Source organism: Macaca thibetana, chromosome 7 (assembly GCF_024542745.1).
Source record: "Macaca thibetana thibetana isolate TM-01 chromosome 7, ASM2454274v1, whole genome shotgun sequence".
Taxonomy (NCBI): Eukaryota; Metazoa; Chordata; class Mammalia; order Primates; family Cercopithecidae; genus Macaca; species Macaca thibetana.
Genome location: NC_065584.1, coordinates 159,625,626 through 159,647,156, shown reverse-complemented (window position 1 = coordinate 159,647,156; position 21,531 = coordinate 159,625,626). Strand labels below are relative to the sequence as shown.

The following is a 21,531-nucleotide window of genomic DNA, read 5'->3' as shown; positions in this document are numbered from 1 at the left end:
GGTTCAAGTGATTCTCCTGCCTCAGCCTCCCCAGTAGCTGGGATTACAGGCATGCGCCATCACACCCAGCTAATTTTGTATTTTTAGTAGAGACAGGGTTCTCCATGTTGGTTAGACTGGTCTTGAACTCCCAACCTCAGGTGATCCGTCCGCCTCAGCCTCCCAAAGTGCTGGGATTACAGGGGTGAGTTGTCATGTCCAGCTATTCTCATTTTTTAGACAAGGAAACAGTGGTTCAGGGAATTGGAATAATTTGCCCAAGGGCATAAGGCAGAACTGTAGTTTAACAGCGGTAAGGGTGTCATTCTCTTGGGTGCCTTTTTTCATTGTCTCAGTTTTCAAAGCAGTCTAGTATTGAGATCCCCTTCACTGGAGATGCTCAAGTAGGGGCCTGAGGAAATGGAAACAATGTAGACTTAGTAGACTAATGGCCTCAGGGGCCACCGTCAGTCTTAAAATGGTAGGATTCTTTTTTCCCCTGCCCTCTTTTTCCTGAGCACAGGCTTAATTCCCACCAGAGAAAATAAGAGCTTTTCTAGTCTGGTGCGGTGGCTCATGCCTGTAATCCCAGCAATTTGAGGGACTGAGGAGGATCGCTTGAGGCTAGGAGTTTGACACCAGCCTGGGCAACAAAACAAGACCCTATCTCGACAAAAATGTTCAAAAATTAGCCGGGAATGGTAGTGCGTACCTGTAGTCCCAGCTACTTGGGAGGCTGAGGTGGGGAGGATTGCTTGAGCCCAGGAGGTCAAGGCTGCAGTTAGCCATAATTCTGTCACTGCACTCTAGCCTGGGGGACAGCATGAGCCTATCTCAAAAAAAAGAAAAACAAAAAAGAAAAAACAACAAAAAAAGAGCTTTTCTTGCATGTGAACTTACCTTTACTAGAAATTCACATGGTGGAACGGTGTCTTTGTCCTCGCAAACTCCTCAGTAACGTCATTCCATCCTACACACATATCAGAGGGAATGCCTCATCACCACTTTTCCAGAATGAAGGCCCTGAGCTGTAGCAGAAAGCTGATAGGCTGATCCACTGGTGATGATGACATTTCTGAGCCATTAAAAGTCCAGCTGTTGTGTTTTCAAAAAGAAGAAGTAGCTTCTCCAGAGGGACAGCGAAGGATTTCAGGGTAGGAAATGGCAGGAAGAGACAAAAGACCCTGAAGACCTTCCGTGAGAACCATGTATGTCTGCTCTGAGCCCATCAGGGAAGGAGTACCCTCCAGCAATGGGACGGGCTTCAACCTGTGGACAAATCTGGGGGCCAACTAGGAAACAAGCAAGGGCCCCCCTGCCTTAGTGATATGGTAGGCTGAATTCAAAGATAGCCCCGGGATTCATGCCCCCTGTGTACATGCCCTTGTATAATCTCCTCCTCTTGAGTAGGGGCCAGAATCTGTTTAGATATCATTCCCAAGACTAGTCTACTAGTCAGTCTACTTTGAGTGAATCAAAAAGTTACCCTGGTGGGCTTGACCTAATCAGGTGAGGTTCTCTCTTTTTTTTTTACTGAGTCTTCTTCTGTCCCCCTGGCTGGAGTGCAATGGAGAGATCTCAACTCACTGCAACCTCTGCCTCCCTGGTTCAAGCAATTCTCCTGCCTCAGCCTCCCAAGTAGCTGAGATTACAGATGCCCGCCACCATGCCCTGCTAATTTTTGTATTTTTAGTAGAGACGGGGTTTCACCATGTTGGCCAGGTTGGTCTCGAACTCCTGACCTCAAGTGATCCGCCAGCCTCGAGGTGAGGTCTTTAAAAGCAGGTGAAGTGTCAGAGAGACACTTTCCTGCTGCCTGGAATAAATAAGCTCCAAGATTGTAAGAAGGGTCTACGGAGGGAGCCATGTTGAGAGAGGATATCACGGCACTCTTTAGGAGTTGAGAGTGTCCTTGGCTGACAGCTACCAAGAAGAAATGAGGACCTTGTCCCACCACTGCAATGAAATCAATTCTGCCAACAACCTGAATGACCTCGGAAGAGGCCTCTGAGCTCCAGATGAGACCTCAAACCTGGCCGAGATCTTGATTTCAGTCTTGTGATAACCAGTAGAGAATCCAGTTATGCTATACGTGGACTTCTGACCTACAGAAACTGAGGGGTAATAATGAATATTGTTTTAAGCTGCTTAATTTGTGATAAATTGTTATGAAGCAACAAAAAATTAACGCAGGCAATTAGGGCTGTGAACTGCTGTCAAGGTAGCAGAGAATTCAGAACTGACTGAAAGATAAGCAAAACCTACCTACAGTACTGATGGGGAAAGAACAATTTCTGGAGTCAGAAAAGTGGGGACTGAAACCTAAGTACCACTATTTGTTAGCTGTACGATTTTTGGCAAGTGTCCTTTAAATCTATTCCTTTATCAATAAATTAGGGATAGGCCTGGCGCGGTGGCTCACGCCTATAATCCCAACATTTTGGGAGGCCAAGGTGAGAGGATCACCTGAGGTCAGGAGTTCAAGACCAGCCTGGCCAACATGGCAAAACACCGTCTCTACTAAAAATACCAAAATTAGACGGGCATGGTGGTGAGCACTGTAGTCCCAGCTACTCGGGAGGCTGACGCAGGAGAATAACTAGAACCTGGCAGGCAGAGGTTGCAGTAAGCCAAAATCACACCACTGCACTCCAGCCTGAGTGATAGACTCCACCTCAAAAAATAATAATAAAATGAAATAAATTTTAAAAATAAATTAGGGATAAAAACTTATCTCACAAAGTTGTTATGAGGCATAAATGGGATAATAGTTTGTGGCAGGTAGTGGCACATTGTAAATTATAGTCATAATTGTATTTTAAAAAGCAAAAAAATACACCAGTAGCCAATCTAAGTGACTGTAGGCAAAGTGGAGGGACTCTGACAGCAGGGAGACCAGTTGGGATTCGAATGCAATATACCCCAGTGCTTTCTTACTTGCTTTTCTTACTTTTCTTACTTTCTTACCCTGACCTCATCCTAAGCTTCTAGCACTTGGAGATTTGATGAACATTAACTGAACTGCAGGGAGGTCAAAGCTTTCCCCGTTGCCTTTGGCCAGTGTAGGGGCAGAAAGGGGTGATCCTTTTCCTCCCCATCATAAGGGTCATGGCTGACACTCCCATAACGAAAGATAGGTTAACAAGAAAAAAACCATAACAAGTTTATTGATCATAGTTTTATGTGACATGGGAGGCTTCAGATTAAAGACCCATAGATAGAAGGAAAATCGTCCATTTTTATGCTTAGGTTCAATAAAACATACGTAGATTTGTGATTGGACAAAAAGGGTCCAAGCTAATGGAAATGGATTGAGTGGGAAAACCCAGCAAAGCCTGTCTGCTCAAATCCTTCTGGCCTCTCTTTTGTATCATTTCTTCCTCCCTGTCCTCCCTACTGTGGGGTATGATCCCTCTGGAATGAGTGTCTTAATTTCTTTTCTTTTCTTTTCTTTTTTTTTTTTTTTTTTTTGGAGACAGAGTTTTGCTCTTGTTGCCCAAGCTGGAGTGCAGTGGCGCAATCTCGGCTCACTGCAACCTCTGCCTCCCAGGTTCAAGCGATTCTACTGCCTCAGCTTCCCAAGTAGCTCAGATTACAGGCATGTACCACCACGCCCGGCTGATTTTGTATTTTCAGTAGAGACGGGGTTTCTCCATGTTGCTCAGGCTGGTCTCAAACTCCAGACCTTAGGTGATCCACCTGCCTTGGCCTCCCAAAGTGCTGGGATAATAGGCGTGAGCCACCGCGCCCAGCTTTAATTTCTTTTTTTCTTTTCTTTTTTTTTTGAGATGGAGTCGCACTCTGTCACCCAGGCTGGAGTGCAGTGGTGTGATCTTGGCTGACTGCAACCTCCACCTCCTGGGTCCAAGTGATTCTCCTGCCTCAGCCTTCAGAGTAGCTGGGATTACAGGTGTGTGCCACCACACCCAGCTAATTTTTGTATTTTTCGTACCGATGAGGTTTCACCATGTTGGCCAGGATGGTCTCAAAATCCTGACCTCAGGTGATCTTCCTGCCTTGGCCTCCCAAAGTGTTCGGATTACAGGCATGAGCCACCACACCTGGCCATGTTTCCTTTTCTCTTTTTTTTTTTTTTTTTGAGACGGAGTCTAACTCTGTCACCCAGGCTGGAGTGCAGTGGTGCGATCTTGCCTCACTGCAACCTCCACCTCCTGGGTTCAAGGGATTTCTGGCTAATGTTAGTAATTTTAGTAGAGATGGGGTTTCACCATGTTGGCCAGGCTGGTCTCGAACTCCTGACCTCAAGTGATCTCTGGGCCTCTGCCGCTCAAAGTGCTAGGATTACAGGCATGAGCCACCGTGCTCGGCCTTAATTCCTTTATGGCCAACTGTTACACAGAAAAGCAAAGAGGTTATAGCAATATTTGTAGGCTTTATGGCTGGCTTTGGGGCAAAGGGGTTCTACTTCCTATGACCCTCTCTTGGGGAGGAGAGATTCTAGTTTCTGTGGCATGCCTGGAGGGAGAGTAAGGGGCAAGAGACAAGAGGGCAGAAGGTCAGAGAGAAACTGCTTCCTAGGCCTTCACTTTGTGGCATTGTTTTCTAAGCCTCAACACTAGGTTGGTGGGAAAAGGTGAGGGCAGGTGCTTTGAAAACATTTTTAAAATCCTTTCCCAGCTAGCTTCCTACCCACTGAAGCCACACTGCTAGGAAGGAAAAAGAGAAGGGCAGATGCTGAAGCCCTGGAGAGTCGGCCTGAAGTGAGGAAGTGGCATGTGAATGTCCATCTTTTCTTTCCTCAGTGTGCCCAGGGATAGAGAATGGGAGACAGCAAGACAGAACAGAATGTCTCATTAACTCTGGGCAGCATCCAGATACTTCAGGCCTGGGAGAAGTGTCCTCGACTGCCCATGGGCTCAAAGTTAGGATGTAGCTAGTGAGATCAGATGCAACAACCTTGGACCTTGATCGACCCTATTTCAGAGCCATCGTTGATTCAGGAGCCCTCCTGTAGGAGATGGGGCAGAAACATTCAGGTGAGAGTCCTCAGAACTGAGAATGTGGCGACAATATCCTTGACTGCCAGCAGCAACCTAATTTCTGAATCTCTTTCCTAATCTGTGAAATGAAGTAGTTGAACTCATTTTTTATGTAAGCTGGTTTGTGATATAAGAATATGGACATGCCGGGCGCGGTGGCTCACACCTGTAATCCCAGCACTTTGGGAGGTCGAGGCGGGTGGATCACGAGGTCAGATCGAGACCATCCTGGCGAACACGGTGAAACCCCGACTCTACTAAAAATACAAAAAAATTAGCCGGGCGTGGTGTCGGGTGCCTGTAGTCCCAGCTTCTAGGGAGGCTGAGGCAGGAGAATGGCGTGAACCCGGGAGGTGGCAGAGCTTGCAGTGAGCGGAGATCACGCCGCGCCACTAATATATAATACTAATATATATTAGTACATATATATGTACTAATAAAGTCCCTTACATATAGGTTTTTTTTTGAAATGGAGTTTCGATCTTGTTGCCCACGCTGGAGTGCAATGGTGCAATCTCAACTCACTGCAACCTCCACCTCCTGGGTTCCAGGAATTCTCCTGCCTCAGCCTCCCAAATAGCTGGGATTATAGGCATGCGCCACCACGCCGGGCTAATTTTGCATTTTTAGTAGAGACGGGGGTTTCTCCAGTTGGTCAGACTGGTCTCGAACTCCCGACCTCAGGTGATCCGCCCGCCTTGGGCTCCCAAAGTGCTAGGATTACAGGAGTGAGCAACCGCGTCCAGCAGCATTTTCCCCCAATTCGTTGTTTTATTTTATGCCACAACGAGAAGGCGGGGCTAAGCAAAGTAGGTTTTTGTTTCGTTTGGTTTTTTGGGATGGAGTTTCGTTCTTGTTGCCCAGGCTGGAGTGCAATGGCACCATCTTGGCTCACCGCAACGTCCGCTTCCTGGCTTTAAGCGATTCTCCTGACTCAGCCTCCCGAGTAGCTGGGATTACAGGCATGAGTTGCGCCACCACGCCTGGCTAATTTTGTATTTTTAGTAGAGACGGGGTTCCTCCATGTTGGCCAGGCTGGTCTTGAACTCCCTACTGCAGGTGATCCGCCCGCCTCGGCCTCCCAAAGTGCTGGGATTACAGGCGTGAGCCACCGCGCCCGGCCGCAAAGTAGGTATTTTTATTATAGTTTGTTGTTATTGCTGTCATTCCTATTTTGAGGTGATTAAGTGCCCTCCTGGGCCTGACTCGAAAAAGTGCACGGTCGGTTGCTCCTCCCTCGCCTCCATTCTTACTTCCAGGATGGCGGCTGCGGGTCACCTGACAAGAGACAAGGCGGGACGCCAGGCTAACAGTTTGTCCTCGGCGCGCCGCCGTAGCCCGCCGGCGGCCGCACGGTGGCCCTTCTCACCCACGCGCCAGAGTCGCAGTGGGCGGGCCTACGTGCTCCGCCCGCCGTGCGCCTGTCCGGCCCCCGCTAGCTCCGGAGTAACCGGCGAGCTCACACCGGCTTCTCTCTACCCTCAGCCTGCGCGCCGCCATCGCCGTCATGCTGGGCGCCGCTCTCCGCCGCTGCGCTGTGGCCGCCACCACCTGGGCCGGCCCTCGAGGCCTGCTGCACTCCGCCCGGACCCCCGGCCCCGCCGCGGGTAAGGTCCCTGCTTGCCACTGCCCGCGCCCTCGTGTCCTTGCGGTGACCTGGGCCCCCGCCGCCACTCCGGGGCGGGCTGTCTCCGGCCTAGCCCTTGCCTACAATGGTTACTTGAACCCTGTGACCGCGGGCCGCCCTGGCCGCCTCTTCGAGTAGTGGAGGACCTGAGAGCGGTCCCCCGGGGCCTCCCTCCGGGCAACTTCCTGGCTCTGCCACCGCGGACAGGTCAGTTGTGGACCTGCTGTGAGCGCCGAGGAGGGGACGCAGCGCTCCCCTTCGGTTCCCGGGCCATGACCCTGCCCCGGCGCCGACCCTGCGGCCGCATGACCGAGAGTGGCCGCCGCCGGCCTGCAGCGCCTCGGCGAAGGTGACATTGAGCCTTCGGGCGCGCCGCTCAGGGTCCGAGAATACAATATGCTTCCGTGTGGAACACAGGATTATACTTTTTAATCAGACATTTCTCGGTTAGCGTTTAGTGTGTCACCTTCACAGCCTTTTCTTTCATTTTTAGGGACTGCTGTGCCACGTTCTCATTCTTCCACGTTTAAAATAGATCGACGTGTGTGGTTGTTTCCTGATCTCCGGAAGTTTTGATAGGGCTTATGATAAAAATATCACTCTTTTGAAAATTGCCACAGACTCGGGAATACTGGGTTTTGCAAGCATAGGAACGCTTCTTGTTTTTTCCCCTTTGGAATAGAAGGCTGATTGCTGGAGTATGAGACGTGCTGCTGATTCTTACTTTCTTTCCCCTTATATGTGTACTGGGAGATTTTGAGTCCACCACTGTAGAATAATTACAGTAATTGCACTTCGCTCTTGGTCCGTGATGATTATATAAGCTACATTTTGAAATTTAGCTCCGATGCATCCATATTATATTTTATTTTTGAACCCGCATCACTGGAAACTGTGCATGCATATTTAAACATAAGAACTCAGAAATTCATTTCAGGGTATGCTGAAGTTAATTAAAAAAAGAACTCGGCCGGGCGCAGTGGCTCATGCCTGTAATCCCAGCACTTTGGGAGGTCGAGGTGGGCGGATCACCTGAGGTCAGGAGTTCAAGACCAGCCTGGCCAACATGGAGAAACCCTGTCTCTACTAAAAATACAAAAAAAATTTAGCTGGGTGTGGTGGTATGCCCCTGTAATCCCAGCTACTCGGGAGGCTGAGGCACAAGAATCGCTTGAACCTGAGAGGCAGAGGTGGCAGTGAGCCGAGATCGCGCCATTGCACTCCAGCCTGGGCGACAGAGCGAGACTCCATCTCCAAAAAGAAAAAAAAGAATTCAGAAACTCAAAACTAATAAGGTTGTTGCCTTGACTAAGTGTTTTAACACTTCAGAACCTAAATAATATGTTTTGCTTCATTCATTTTAGACTTTATCTTTTATCATTTGTCATAGAATCGTAAGGCTGGAGAGTACTTTATTTTTGTTTATTTTTAAAGTAGAGACGGAGTGTCCCTATGTTGAACTCCTGGGCTCAGGTGATCCTCCCACCTCAGCCTCCCAAAGTTTGGGGTTATAGGCATGAGCCACTGCAGCCAACCTAGAGTGTGCTTTAGAGATCGTGGAGACCATTTTATTGTGTAGAAAAGGAAACCAAAATCCATCTTGGGAAACTGAATTCTTGTTTGTTTGTTTGGTTTTTTTTTTTTTTTTTTTGAGACGGAGTTTCGTTCTTGTTGCCCAAGCTGGAATGCAATAGCGTGGTCTCAGCTCAAGCGATTCTCCTGCCTCAGCCTCCAGAGTAGCTGGGGTTACAGGCACCTGCCACCATGCCCGGCTAATTTTTGTGTTTTTAGTAGAGACAGGGTTTCACCGTGTCGGTCAGGCTGGTCTCGAACTCCTGACGTCAGGTGATCCACCTGCCTCAACCTCCCAAAGTGCTGGGATTACAGGCATGAGCCACCACGCCTGGCCGAAACTGACTCCTTTTTAATGGTGGAACCATTTTTGTTTCTTATAGTTATGTTTGGGCCATCCTGATGTTTGTTCAGATTTTGTGTTTTGCTAAAGTAACAGTACAATTTACATTTTTCATCCGGGCACAGTGGCTCATGCCTGTAATCCCAGCACTTTGGGAGATTGTGGTGGGTGGATCACCTGAGGTCAGGAGTTCGAGACCAGCCTGAACATGGTGAAACCAGTCTCTACTAAAAATCCAAAAATTAGCCAGATGCGGTGGCATGCACCTGTGGTCCCAGCTACTTGGGAGGCTAAGGCAGGAGAATTGCTTGAACCTAGGAGGCAGAGGTTGCAGCGAGCTGAGATTGTGCCACTGCACTCTAGTCTGGGCAACAGAGTGAGACGCCATCTCAAAAAAAAAATTTTTTTTTAATTAATTAATTTTTTTTTTCTGGAGATAGTTTCACTGTGTTGCCTAGGCTGGAGTGCAGTGGCACCATCACAGCTCACTGCAGCCTTGACCTCCTGGGACTTAACTGATCCTCCTGCCTCTGTCTCCCAAGTTGCTGGGACCACAAGGGTGCCCCACCAGTTTTATTTTTCATATTTTTCATAGAAACAGTATCTCCCTATGTTGCCCAGGCTGGTCTGGGAACTCCTGGGCTCAGGAGTGCCTCCAGCTTCCCAAAGTCCTGGGATTACTCTTTTTTGTTTTGTTTTGTTTTGTTTTTTTTGAGACAGGGTCTCACTCTGTCATGCAGGCTACAGTGCAGTTGGCACAGCTCACTGCAGCCTTGACCTCCTGGGCTCAAGTCATCCTTCCACCTCAGCCTCCCAAAATGCTGGGATTACAAGCGAGAGCCACTGTGGCTGGCCTCAATAACTCGTTAATGTGCCCTCATTCCTAGAGTTACCACCACCAAAATGTTCATTCTTTGGGCCTGTCTGGGTTGATTATGTATTAAATGGAAAACTATCCTATTTAACTAAATTTAAACCTGAAGGATTAATGAGCCCTTTTATTTTTCTATATATGTTAGCCTTTTTTGTTTTTATTTATTTATTTATTTATTTGAGTCAGAGTCTCGCTCCGTCGCCCAGGCTGGAGTGCAGTGGCCAGATCTCAGCTCACTGCAAGCTCTGCCTCCCGGGTTTACGCCATTCTCCTGCCTCAGCCTCCCGAGTAGCTGGGACTACAGGCGCCCGCCACCTCGCCTGGCTAGTTTTTTGTATTTTTTAGTGGAGACGGGGTTTCACCATGTTAGCCAGGATGGTCTCGATCTCCTGACCTCATGATCCGCCTGTCTCGGCCTCCCAAAGTGCTGGGATTACAGGCTTGAGCCACCGCGCCCGCCCGCCTTTTTTGTTTTTAAATGGAGTGCTTAACTGAATGCCAAAAAGCAGTGTTAGAAATAGCTTTTTAGAATGAAGCCCTAAAAATGTCCTCATTTTTCACAGCTGCTTCTTTTTTCTTTCTTTAGAACTTTCAGGTTACGTAAAAGCTCTGAGTAATTGTTTTCCAAAATAATTTGCCTTACAAGCTTCAATACTAGGTGGAGATCCTGTTCTTAAGTGGTGTGGGGTGTGTGGGGCAGAGAATGCTAGTATAGTTTACCTAAAAAAATATTAAGCATGTGGAGGATGTGTCCATAGCTAATAGAATAGATCCTGCTCTCCCCATGACTGGATTTAACAATATAATTTGGCCGGGCGCGGTGGCTCAAGCCTGTAATCCCAGCACTTTGTGAGGCCGAGACGGGCGGATCACGAGGTCAGGAGATCAAGACCATCCTGGCTAACACGGTGAAACCCCGTCTCTACTAAAAATACAAAAAACTAGCCGGGCGAGGTGGCAGGTGCCTGTAGTCCCAGCTACTCGGGAGGCTGAGGCAGGAGAATGGCATAAACCCAGGAGGCGGAGCTTGCAGTGAGCTGAGATCTGGCCACTGCACTCCAGCCTGGGCGACAGAGCGAGACTCCGCCTCAAAAAAAAAAAAAAAAAAAAAAAAAAAACAGTATAATTTAAATCGTGTGGGGAGAGTCTGTTTTACCCCTTCAGAAAGAGATGTATGGGTTTTTAAATTTTTATTTATTTTAATTTGTTTGATAGAGAGTATTGCTCTTTCACTTAGGCTGGAGTAGAGTGGTGCAGTCATAACTCATTGCAGCCTTGTTGCCCTGGGCTCGAGGGATCCTCCTTCCTCAGCCTCCTGAGTAGGTGGGACCACCAAACCCCGCTAATTTTTTAAGTTTTTTGTAGAGAGTGGGGGGTCTCTGTTGCCCAAGCTGGTCTCTCAGTCCTGGCATCAAGCGATCCTGCCTTGGCCTCTCAAAGTTCTGGGATTACAGGCGTGATCCACCGTGCCTGGTCTGTTTTATAAAAGAGTTTTTGTAATAGAACCAGTTTGTAATTTGGCTTCCAGAAGACATGTGATCAAATCCTTGAAGGTGGTGATCTCCTTGATTTGGAGTTGCTGTTGCTGGTCATCTTATTCACAGTTAGGAAACAAAGAATTGCACTCATGTAGTCAAATCCATGCCCAGCAGTGAACAAAAGGAATTGCGCTTATCATGAAGCAGTGTTCTGGATAGGACAGGTAATTACCTCTAGGGAAGGAGTACGTAGACCTTTTACTGGGTAAATACTTAGAAGTGGAATTACTGTGTTATATGGTAGGTTTGTGTTTAACTTGATGAGAAACTGCTTAAACAGTCTTCCAAAGTGATTGTATCATTTTATATTTGCATTTTAAGTATTCAGTTAAGGCTAGCTTTAGCTTTTGAAAAAGGTAGCTCATAAATTTTTTTTTGAGACAGGGTCTCACTCTGTCACCCAGGCTAGTGCCACTGCGTCTGGCCCTAAGTTCTTGATAGTAGTGTGTTAGACAGTTGTTCTAATCTATGTTTGTGTGTATGTGTGTGTGTGTATATATATATATATTTTTTTTTTTTTTTTTTTTGAGCCACCGCACCTGGCCTTGTTTTCTGATATATTAAATTTGAATATTAGTCTTGTGAGACTTATTCAGTATCCATGTAGTTTTGATTAAATGTTCGCACTTACCAGATATATTTAGGTGTGGAGATCCATTTTTGTTGTAGAAATTAAGGCCGGGTACGGTGGCTCATGCCTGTAATCCCAGCACTTTGGGAGGCTGAGGCAGGCAGATCATGAGGTCAAGAGTTCGAGACCAGCCTGACCAACATGGTGAACCCTCGTCTCTACTAAAGTTACAAAAAATTATCCTGATGTGGTGGCACACGCCTATAATCCCAGCTACTCGGTAGGCCAAGGCAGGAGAATCACTTGAACCTGGAGGTGGAGGTTGCAGTGAGCCAAAATTGTGCCATTGCACTCCAGCCTGGGCAACAGGGTGAGACTCTGTCTCAAAAAAAAAAAAAAAAAAATTAAAACGTATTCACTTCTAGTCCATTTATGTACATATTCCACTTCATTCTGGGCTTGGATTATGTAGGTAATTTAGGTCTCTGGGAAAATCTTTTCTGCTTTGGTTTTTTTCCTACTCTTCCTCCTGCCCATTACTGCATTAAAGATATGTAGGATATTACTAACATTTAAATTTCAGAGTATTCTTAGAACAATAATGTTGAGAGGTTTCTGGGTGAAGTTTAAAAAAAAAAAATATATATATATATATATGTTAAAGCTGGGCACGGTAGCTCACGCCTGTAATTCTAGTATTTTGGGAGGCCGAAGTGGTAGGATTCCTTGAGGCTAGGAGTTCAAGACCAGCCTGGGCAACATATCAAGACCCCCATCTCTAAAAGTAAATAAATAAAAATACTTTAAGTCTTAACTAGAAGTTACACCACACTTATCTAAAACAGATAGTAGGAAATGTGATTTGAGATAGGTTTCATTTATTTAAGTTATGATTTCTATAAATAGACAATCAACAAAGACATTTTTAGATAAGGATTAGTTTATAGCTACCATTTGTTTAATACTTACTGGTGCATAGTGTTAACCTACTTGTTTTCACATTTAATCTTTATAATCTGCTAAGGCGGGTAGTGTCCCCATTTTACAGATAAGGAAAATGAAACTTCAGTTAATTTTCCAGGGTCAAACAGTGAGAGCGAAGAGCCTAGGCTGAGTTCTAGGCTGTGCTGCATCCAATACCCCAAGATAAAATTTTCTGCCTCCTCTTATCCCCCTACCTGTTGCAGAGGCTGTTCAGAAGGAATTCAGATTTCCAAACTCAATTCAGTGTCCATTTGACAAGAGGAAAGAAAAAATGGAGCCGGGTGCAGTGGCTCACGTCTGTAATCCCAGCATTTTGGGAGGCTGAGGTGGGCAGATCACTGGAGGTCAGGAGTTCGAGACCAGCTTGGGCAACATGGTCAAATCCCGTCTCTACTCAAAATACAAAAATTAGCCAGGCGTGGTGGCACACACCTGTAGTCTTAGCTACTCAGAAGGCTGAGGCAGGAGAATAACCTGAATCCAGGAGGCAGAGGTTGCAGTGAACTGAGATTGTTCCACTGCATTTCAGCCTGGGTTATAAAATGAGACTCTCGATCTCCAAAAAAAAAAAAAAAAAAGAAATGATTTTCATACCATACTGTACAGGATGTATTGATTGGGAGTCTCTACTAGCCTTCAGAATGCTGTAGGCAAAAAAACACATGAAAATAGTTGTGTATCCTGTTTTCTTGACAGTGTTACATTTAAAATATCATTTATCTTTTTCTTTGAGACGGAGTCTTGCTGTGTCGCCCAGGCTGAAGTACAATGGCGTGATCTCAGCTCACCTCAACCTCCGCCTCCCGGGTTCGAGCGATTCTCCTGCCTCAGTCTCCCGCATAGCTGAGATTACAGGCGCCCGTCATCATGCCCAGCTAATTTTTGTATTTTTAGTAGAGACGGGGCTTCACCATGTTGATCAGGCTGGCCACAAACTCCTGACCTCAGGTGATCCACCCGTCTCAGCCTCCCAAAGTGCTGGGATTACAGGTGTGAGCCGCTGCGCCCAGCCCAAAATATCATTCCTTATAAAACAGCTATTTTGTATTAGGTATAGATTAGAGTGTATGTTCCCTTAGGGGATTTATCAGAATCTTTAGAGAAGGGACTGTAGTTTGATAAAGCAATTTGTATGTGTAATTTGTCAGGATGTGTAATTTATTTTGGAATATAATAACATGAAATTTTTTTTTTGTAATGTGTCAATGAAGTATATACGTTTGTTTAAGAACTTGAATGGGGCCAGGGCTGGTGGCTCACACCTGTAATCTCAGCACTTTGGGAGGCAAGGGTGGAAGGAATGCTTGAGCCCAAAGCGTTTGAGGCTGCAGTGAGCTGTGATTCCACCACTGCACTCCAGCCTGGGCAACAACAGAGCGAGAGCCTGTCTCAAAAAAAAGAACTTGAACGGACATTAGCATTATTCTTAGTTTTTTGTTGTTGTTGTTGCTTTTTGTGTTTCTGTTTTGTTTTGTTTTGTTTGTTTCTTTCTTTCTTTCTTTTTTTTTTTTTTTTTTTGAGGCAGAGTCTCGCTCTGTCACCAGGCTGGAGAACAGTAACGTGATCTCGGCTCACTGAACCTATGCCTCCCGAGTTCAAGCAATGCCCCTGCTTTAGCCTACCAAGTTGCTGGAACTGCAGGCATGTGCCACCACACCCAACTAATGTTTGCACTTTTAAAAGAGATGGGGTTTCACCATGTTGGCCAGGATAGTCTTGATCTCATGACCTCGTGATCTGCCCGCCTCGGCCTCCCAAAGTGCTGGGATTACAGGTGTGAGCCACTGCGCCCAGACTATTCTTAGTTTTTTGTTTTTGTTTTTGTTTTTTTTGAGACAGAATCTCGCTCTGTCGCCCAGGCTGGAGTGCAGTGATGCGATCTCGGCTCACTGCAACCTCCGCCTCCCAGGTTCACGCCATTCTCCTGCCTCAGCCTCCCGAGTAGCTGGGACTACAGGCGCCCGCCACCACGTCCGGCTGATTTTTTGTATTTTTAATAGAGACGGGATTTCACCATGTTAGCCAGGATGATCTCAAACTCCTGACCTCATGGTCCGCCCACCTCAGCCTCCCAAAGTGCTGGGATTACAGGCGTGAGCCACCGCGCCCGGCCCTATTCTTACTTTTTAGAGGTGGAGTGTCGCTGTGTTGCCCAGGCTGGAATGCAATAGCTATTTTCTCAGGTGCTGTCATATTGTTAGCACCCTACATTGAACTCCTGGGCTTGGGCAATCTTCCTGCCTCACCCTCTGAGTAGCTGGGACTACAGATGTGTGCCCCACTATGCCCACCTGGGACCTTTTTTTTTTTTTTTTTTTTGAGACGGAATCTCGCTCTGTCGCCCAGGCTGGAGTGCAGTGGCGCGATCTCAGCTCCCTGCAAGCTCCGCCTCCCGGGTTCACGCCATTCTCCTGCCTCAGCCTCCCGAGTAGCTGGGACTACAGGCGCCCGCCAACTCGCCCGGCTAGTTTTTTGTATTTTTTAGTAGAGGCGGGGTTTCATCATGTTAGCCAGGATGGTCTCGATCTCCTGACCTCGTGATCCGCCCGTCTCGGCCTCCCAAAGTGCTGGGATTACAGGCTTGAGCCACCGCGCCCGGCCGCCTGGGACATTTTTACTTAGGAATTAATACTCTGGTTACGTGTAAAAATTCAAACAATATGGAAGTATATAAAGTAGTTTTTACCTCTCACAGATAATCACTGTTAATTTAAAATCAGAGGGAACCACTGTTAATAATTTCAAACTAGTATTATACATTAGGGAGAAAAGTATAAGCATGCCTATGTAATACTTTTTGTTCTACTTGGTTTTATTTGCTTAATTTTAAAGATATCTTTCTATATCAATGTATAAGATGTACTTCCTTTGACCTGTTGAATATTTTATCTGCCACAACATATATAGTCGACTCAAAATTTAATGCATTAAACAAGATATATCAAGTACTGTTTGTGTACATTGAAGTTATGGTTCTTTCACATCGTAGCTATCCAGTCAGTTCGCTGCTATTCTCATGGGTCACATGAGACAGATGAGGAGTTTGATGCTCGCTGGGTAACATACTTCAACAAGCCAGATATAGATGCCTGGGAATTGCGTAAAGGTAATTGGAACATAAACATATTTGTCTATTTTTGTGTGTAAATATGAACTGCTTCTGCCCCTTTATTGAGAGCAACTGTTTTGAAAACATGCATCATTTAAACTAGTTACTCCATGCAACTTTCAGTTAGGAAAGTTTATGGCTACCTACAAAGCAGGATTTTAAGGCAGCACTATTGACATTTTGGGCCAGATAGTTCTTTGTTGTAGGGGACTGTCCTTTACACTGTAGGATGTTTAGCATCACCTTTGGCCTCTACCTGCTAGAAGCCAGTACGTACACACTCATACCATGTGACCACCAAAAATGTCTCTAGACATTACCCAGTGTCTCCTGAAAACCACTGCTATAGCAATAAGGCTAGATGAGCAAAAGGTAACAGTTTTGTACATTTCAAAGAATTTACACAGGCCAGGCGTGGTGGCTCACACCTGTAATCCCAGCACTTTGGGAGGCCGAGGCAGGCAGATCACGAGGTCAGGAGATTGAGACCATCCAGGCTAACACAGTGAAACCATGTCTCTACTAAAAATACAAAACAATTAGCCGGGCGTGGTGGCGGGCGCCTGTAGTCCCAGCTATTTGGGAGGCTGAGGCAGGAGAATGGCGTGAACCCAGGAGGCAGAGCTTGCAGTGAGCCGAGATCGTGCCACTGCACTCCAGCCTGGGCGACAGAGTGAGACTCCGTCTCAAAAAAAAAAAAGATTAGGCCGGGCGCGGTGGCTCAAGCCTGTAATCCCAGCACTTTGGGATTTTGGGAGGCCGAGACGGGTGGATCACGAGGTCAGGAGATCAAGACCATCCTGGCTAACACGGTGAAACCCCGTCTCTACTAAAAAAATACAAAAACCTAGCCGGGCGCCTGTAGTCCCAGCTACTCGGGAGGCTGAGGCAGGAGAATGGCGAAACCCGGGAGGTGGAGCTTGCAGTGAGCTGAGATCCGGCCACTGCACTCCACTGGGCGACAGAGCGAGACTCCGTCTCAAAAAAAAAAAAAAAATTTTACACAAAGCAGTCATTTGGTTCCCTTCCCCTTTGGGTGATGGTTTAGGTTTTTTATTATTTTTGCATTGTTTTGCCCTGAATAAGTATCTAAGTAAGTTAGAACTTGTGTTTCCTCAATTTGCAGATGCACACTTAGCATGAGTAAATTGTATTAAGTGTAGGGTAATTTATCTCAGACCAAAAATTCAGTCTCAATGACTGCATCATATTCACTGGTATCCTTTGTTTAAATATTTTAAAGTAATAAAAGCAAGAAACCTAAATGCTTTAAACTTCTCTGCAGAAATGTAATGATTCCCTTTTGCTACAACCAGTAGAATTCTTACTGAACAATCTGGAGTAGAAATAATAAAAAGAACAATTATGTGTTCCCATTAAAAGAATCTTAAATTTTATGATGTGTCATTTTGTGCAGATCTGAAAGTAATCATGCCCAATCATTTTCTGGTTGAATGTTTATGAGTCTGTATACTAATGTTTCTCTATAATATCTCCTTAATGTCCTCATTTAGGCTTCATTAACTCTCCTTACTCATTTATCTGCCTGTTTTTAGGCTATTTTCCAGTTGAATCTCTTTTATTTTGGTTTTTTGTTTGTTTGTTTTGTGTGAGACTGAGTTTCTCTTATTGCCCAGGCTAGAGTGCAATGGCGCGATCTCAGCTCACTGCAACCACCACCTCCCGGGTTCAAGTGATTCTTCTGCCTCAGCCTCTCGAGTAGCTGGGATTACAAGCATGCGCCACCACGCCCGGCTAATTCTGTATCTTTAATAGAGATGGGTTTCTCCATGTTGGCAAGGCCGGTCTTGAACTCCAAACCTCAGGTGATCTGCCCACCTCAGCCTCCCAAAGTGCTGGGATTACAGGCATGCGCCACCACGCCCGGCTAATTCTGTATCTTTAATAGAGATGGGTTTCTCCATGTTGGTCAGGCTGGTCTTGAACTCCAAACCTCAGGTGATCTGCCCACCTCAGCCTCCCAAAGTGCTGGGATTACAGGCGTGAGCTACTGGGCCCAGCCTTGAAGCTCTTTTAAAGCATCCAAAATGTGTTCATTGTACTAAGAGCTAAAGATAGGAGGGCCGGGTGGGGTGACTTACGCCTGTAATCCCAGCACTTTGGGAGGCCAGCGCAGGTGGATCACGAGGTCAGGAGTTCAAGACCAGCTGGGTCAAGATGCTGAAACCCCGTCTCTACTAAAAATACGAAGATTAACTGGGCGTGGTGGCACCCGCCTGTAATCCCAGCTACTTGGTAGGCTGAGGCAGGATAATCGCTTGAACCCGGGTGGCAGAGGTTGCAGTGAGCTGAGGTGGAGCCACTGAACTCCATCCTGGGCGAAAGAGCAAGACTCCGTCTCCAGAAAGAAAGTTAGGAGTTGAAAATGACTCTCTTGTTTGAAAAGAAACCAGCTAATTATTATGAAAATAGTGTTTGCATTTAAGAAAACTCTTAGGGTTTTTTATGGCCAGGAGCTGTGGCTCACGCCTGTAATCGCAACATTTTGGGAGGCCAAGGCAGGCAGATCACCTGAGGTCGGGAGTTTGAGACCAGCCTGACCAACATGGAGATACGCCTGTTCTATTAAAAATACAAAATTAGGCCGGGCGCAGTGGCTCAAGCCTGTAATCCCAGCACTTTGGGAGGCCGAGACGGGCGGATCATGAGGTCAGGAGATCGAGACCATCCTGGCTAACACAGTGAAACCCCGTCTCTACTAAAAATACAAGAAAATTAGCCGGGCGAGGTGGCGGGCGCCTGTAGTCCCAGCTACTCGGGAGGCTGAGGCAGGAGAATGGCGTGAACCCGGGGGAGCGGAGCTTGCAGTGAGCCGAGATCGCGCCACTGCACTCCAGCCTGGGGCACAGAGCAAGACTCCGCGTCAAAAAAAAAAAAAAAAAACAAAAAAAACAAAATTAGCTGGGCGTGGTGGCACACACCTGTAATCCCAGCTACTCAGGAGGCTGAGACAGGAGAATCGCTTGAACCCGGGAGGCGGAGGTTGTGGTGAGCTGAGATCACACCATCGCACTCCAGCCTGGGCAACAAAAGCAAAACTCGGTCTCAAAGAAGGAAAAAAAAACTCAGGGTTTTTTCCTTCAATCTGCGTGCTGTTGCGTGCTTTCTTTCCATTAATTCACTTAGGGAGATCCACTGTGATCTTATTATCTAGAATTTGTTAAAGGTAGATTTCTCTCATTTTATAGATAAGAGAATGGAGACCCAGACACATAAGATCATACGTCAGTGATTCAGTAAAAATGTAAATAACTTATAGTTTAAGTGAGGCTCTTTGAGGTTGACATGGCCCTTCTTTTTAATTTTGCAGGGATAAACACACTTGTTACCTATGATCTGGTTCCAGAGCCCAAAATCATTGATGCTGCTTTGCGGGCATGCAGACGGTTAAATGATTTTGCTAGTACAGTTCGTATCCTAGAGGCTGTTAAGGTCAGTGAAATAATAATGCTAAAATTGTTCTGTAAATGAGTGGGCTATTGCTGAGGTATCAGCATATTCTATATTTTTGAATTTGTTAAAATGCCTAAAATGAGTCTTTATATAACTAGAAGGAATGTACATTGCAGTTAAAATCTTTCTAGAGGCTACTTTGGCAGCATTTATTCAAGGCCTTACAAATTGTACATGACACACTTTTGTTCAGCAATTCCATTTAAGAATTTATCTTTTTTCTTTTCTCTCTCTCTTTTTCTTTTTCTTTTTTTTTTCTTTTTTTTTTTTTTTTAGAATTTATCTTGGCCGTGTGTGGTGGTTCACGCCTGTAATCCCAGTACTTTGGGAGGCCGAGGCGGGTGGATCACCTGACGTCAGGAGTTTGAGACCAGCCTGGCCAATATAGTGAAACCCTGTCTCTACTAAAAATATAAAAAGTAGCCAGGCGTGATGGTGCATGCCTGTAATCCCAGCTACTCAGGAGGCCGAGGCAGGAGAATCACTTGAACCCGGGAGGCGGAGGTAGCAGTGAGCTGAGATCGCGCCATTGCACTCCAGCCTGGGCAACAAGAGAGAAACTCCGTCTCTTAAAAAAAAAAGAATTTATCAAGGAACAATTAAGGGTATATAAAGATTTAACTACAAAGTGTATTCATCTTCTTGCTATTTGTCATAAGAAATGTTAGGAATTCTTAAGAGGTAACTTCCCAGAACTGGTTATACTACACAACTATTGATACTGTAGAAATGTGTTTGACTTTAAACATATTTGCGTGTGCTGGGCGCGGTGGCTCATGCCTGTAATCCCAGCAATTTTGGGAGACGGAGGTGGGTGGATCCCCTCAGGTCAGGAGTTCGAGACCAGCCTGACCAACATGGAGAAACCCCATCTCTACTGAAAATAAAAAGTTAGCCGGGCGTGGTGGTACATGCCTATAATCCCAGCAACTCGGGAGGCTGAGGAAGGAGAATTGCTTGAACTCAGGAGGCAGAGGTTACAGTGAGCCGAGATGGCACCATTGCACTCCAGCCTGGGCAACAAGAAAGAAAAACTCCGTCTCGGCCGGGTGCAGTGACTCACGCCTGTAATCCCAGCACTTTGGGAGGCCGAGGCGGGCGGATCATGAGGTCAGGAGATCAAGACCATCCTGGCCAACATGGTGAAACCCCGTCTCTACAAAAAGAAATACAAAAAATTAGCTAGGCATGGTGGCAGGCGCCTGAGGCAGGAGAATGGCATGAACCCAGGAAGCGGAGCTTGCAGAGATTGTGCCACTACACTCCAGCCTGGGCGACAGAGCCAGACTCTTGTCTCAAAAAAAAAAAAAAACAGAGAAACTCCATCTCAAAAAAATACATATACATTATATTAAAACATAGGAGGATATATACCAATTTTCCTCCCTCTTATTTGGTTATAATTTCTGAGTTTATATATTTTTTTGAGACAGAGTCTTGCTCTGTCGCCCGGTCTAGAGTGTAGTGGCGTGATCTTAGCTCACTGCCACATCTGTCTCCTGGGTTCAAGTGATTCTTCTGCCTCAACCTCCCGAATAGCTGGGATTACAGGCACCCGCCACCACGCCCAGCTAGTTTTTTTTTTTTTTTTTTGAGACGGAGTCTCGCTTTGTCGCCCAGGCTGGAGTGCAGTGGCCGGATCTCAGCTCACTGCAAGCTCCGCCTCCCGGGTTTACGCCATTCTCCTGCCTCAGCCTCCCGAGTAGCTGGGACTACAGGCGCCCACCACCTCGCCCGGCTAGTTTTTTGTATTTTTAGTAGAGACGGGGTTTCACCATATTAGCCAGGATGGTCTCGATCTCCTGACCTCGTGATCCGCCCGTCTCGGCCTCCCAAAGTGCTGGGATTACAGGCTTGAGCCACCGCGCCCGGCCAGTTTTTTTATTTTTTAATAGAGATGGGGTTTCACCAGGTTGGTCAGGCTGATCTTGAACTCCTGACCTCAGGTGATCCACCACCTCAGCCTCCCAAAGTGGTGGGATTACAGGCGTGAGCCACGCTGCCCAGCTGAGTTTTTTTGTAATAAATACATTGCATTTTTAAAAATACAATTTTAAAAAGTACAATTAAGGAGCTCTAGAGTTTTTTGAAGGCAGAAGAAGAACAACTTGGCACTTTTTTTTGTTTTTTTGAGACAGAGTTTCACTCTTGTTGCCCAGGCTGGAGTGCAATGGCGTGATCTTGGCTCTCTGCAACCACCACCTACCTACCAAGTTCAAGCGATTCTCCTGCCTCAGCCTCCCGTGTACCTGGGATTACAGACAAATTTTACCACGCCTGGCTAATTTTGTATTTTTAAGAGACGGGGTTTCTCCATGTTGGTCAGGTTGGTCTCAAACTCCCAACCTCAGTTGATCCGCCCACCTCAGCCTCCCAAAGTGCTGGGATTAGTCATGAGCCACCACGCCCAGCCGACACTTTCTTAGTTCTTTTGACTTTTTATTAATTCCTGAGGAATCT

The 21,531-nt window shown here is 46.4% G+C and overlaps 6 protein-coding genes across 8 annotated transcripts in view; 4 read left to right on the top strand and 2 right to left on the bottom strand.

Moving 5' to 3' along the window:
- CSK (C-terminal Src kinase) overlaps window positions 1–21,531 on the bottom strand; it is a 278,351-nt gene that overhangs the window by 107,335 nt on the left and 149,485 nt on the right. The gene's annotated exons all lie outside the window — the stretch shown is intronic.
- Window positions 1–21,531, bottom strand: part of SCAMP5 (secretory carrier membrane protein 5) — a 201,334-nt gene that overhangs the window by 77,623 nt on the left and 102,180 nt on the right. The gene's annotated exons all lie outside the window — the stretch shown is intronic.
- Window positions 1–21,531, top strand: part of ULK3 (unc-51 like kinase 3) — a 297,486-nt gene that overhangs the window by 181,659 nt on the left and 94,296 nt on the right. The window lies entirely within an intron of this gene.
- Window positions 1–21,531, top strand: part of SCAMP2 (secretory carrier membrane protein 2) — a 427,899-nt gene that overhangs the window by 319,948 nt on the left and 86,420 nt on the right. The window lies entirely within an intron of this gene.
- FAM219B (family with sequence similarity 219 member B) overlaps window positions 1–21,531 on the top strand; it is a 128,456-nt gene that overhangs the window by 80,997 nt on the left and 25,928 nt on the right. The window lies entirely within an intron of this gene.
- The window catches only part of LOC126960028 (cytochrome c oxidase subunit 5A, mitochondrial), a 254,695-nt gene that overhangs the window by 228,376 nt on the left and 4,788 nt on the right, over window positions 1–21,531 (top strand). The window contains exons 2-4 of one of the 3 annotated variants that reach the window (XM_050799915.1): window positions 6,407–6,586; window positions 15,478–15,594; window positions 18,929–19,050. In XM_050799915.1, the coding sequence (XP_050655872.1) occupies window positions 6,487–6,586; window positions 15,478–15,594; window positions 18,929–19,050 (339 nt within the window). In that variant the 5' untranslated portion in view covers window positions 6,407–6,486. Of the gene's footprint in view, window positions 1–6,357; window positions 6,587–15,477; window positions 15,595–18,928; window positions 19,051–21,531 lie in introns of those variants that run through there. The other 2 variants (XM_050799916.1, XM_050799914.1) reach the window with 2 other exon arrangements.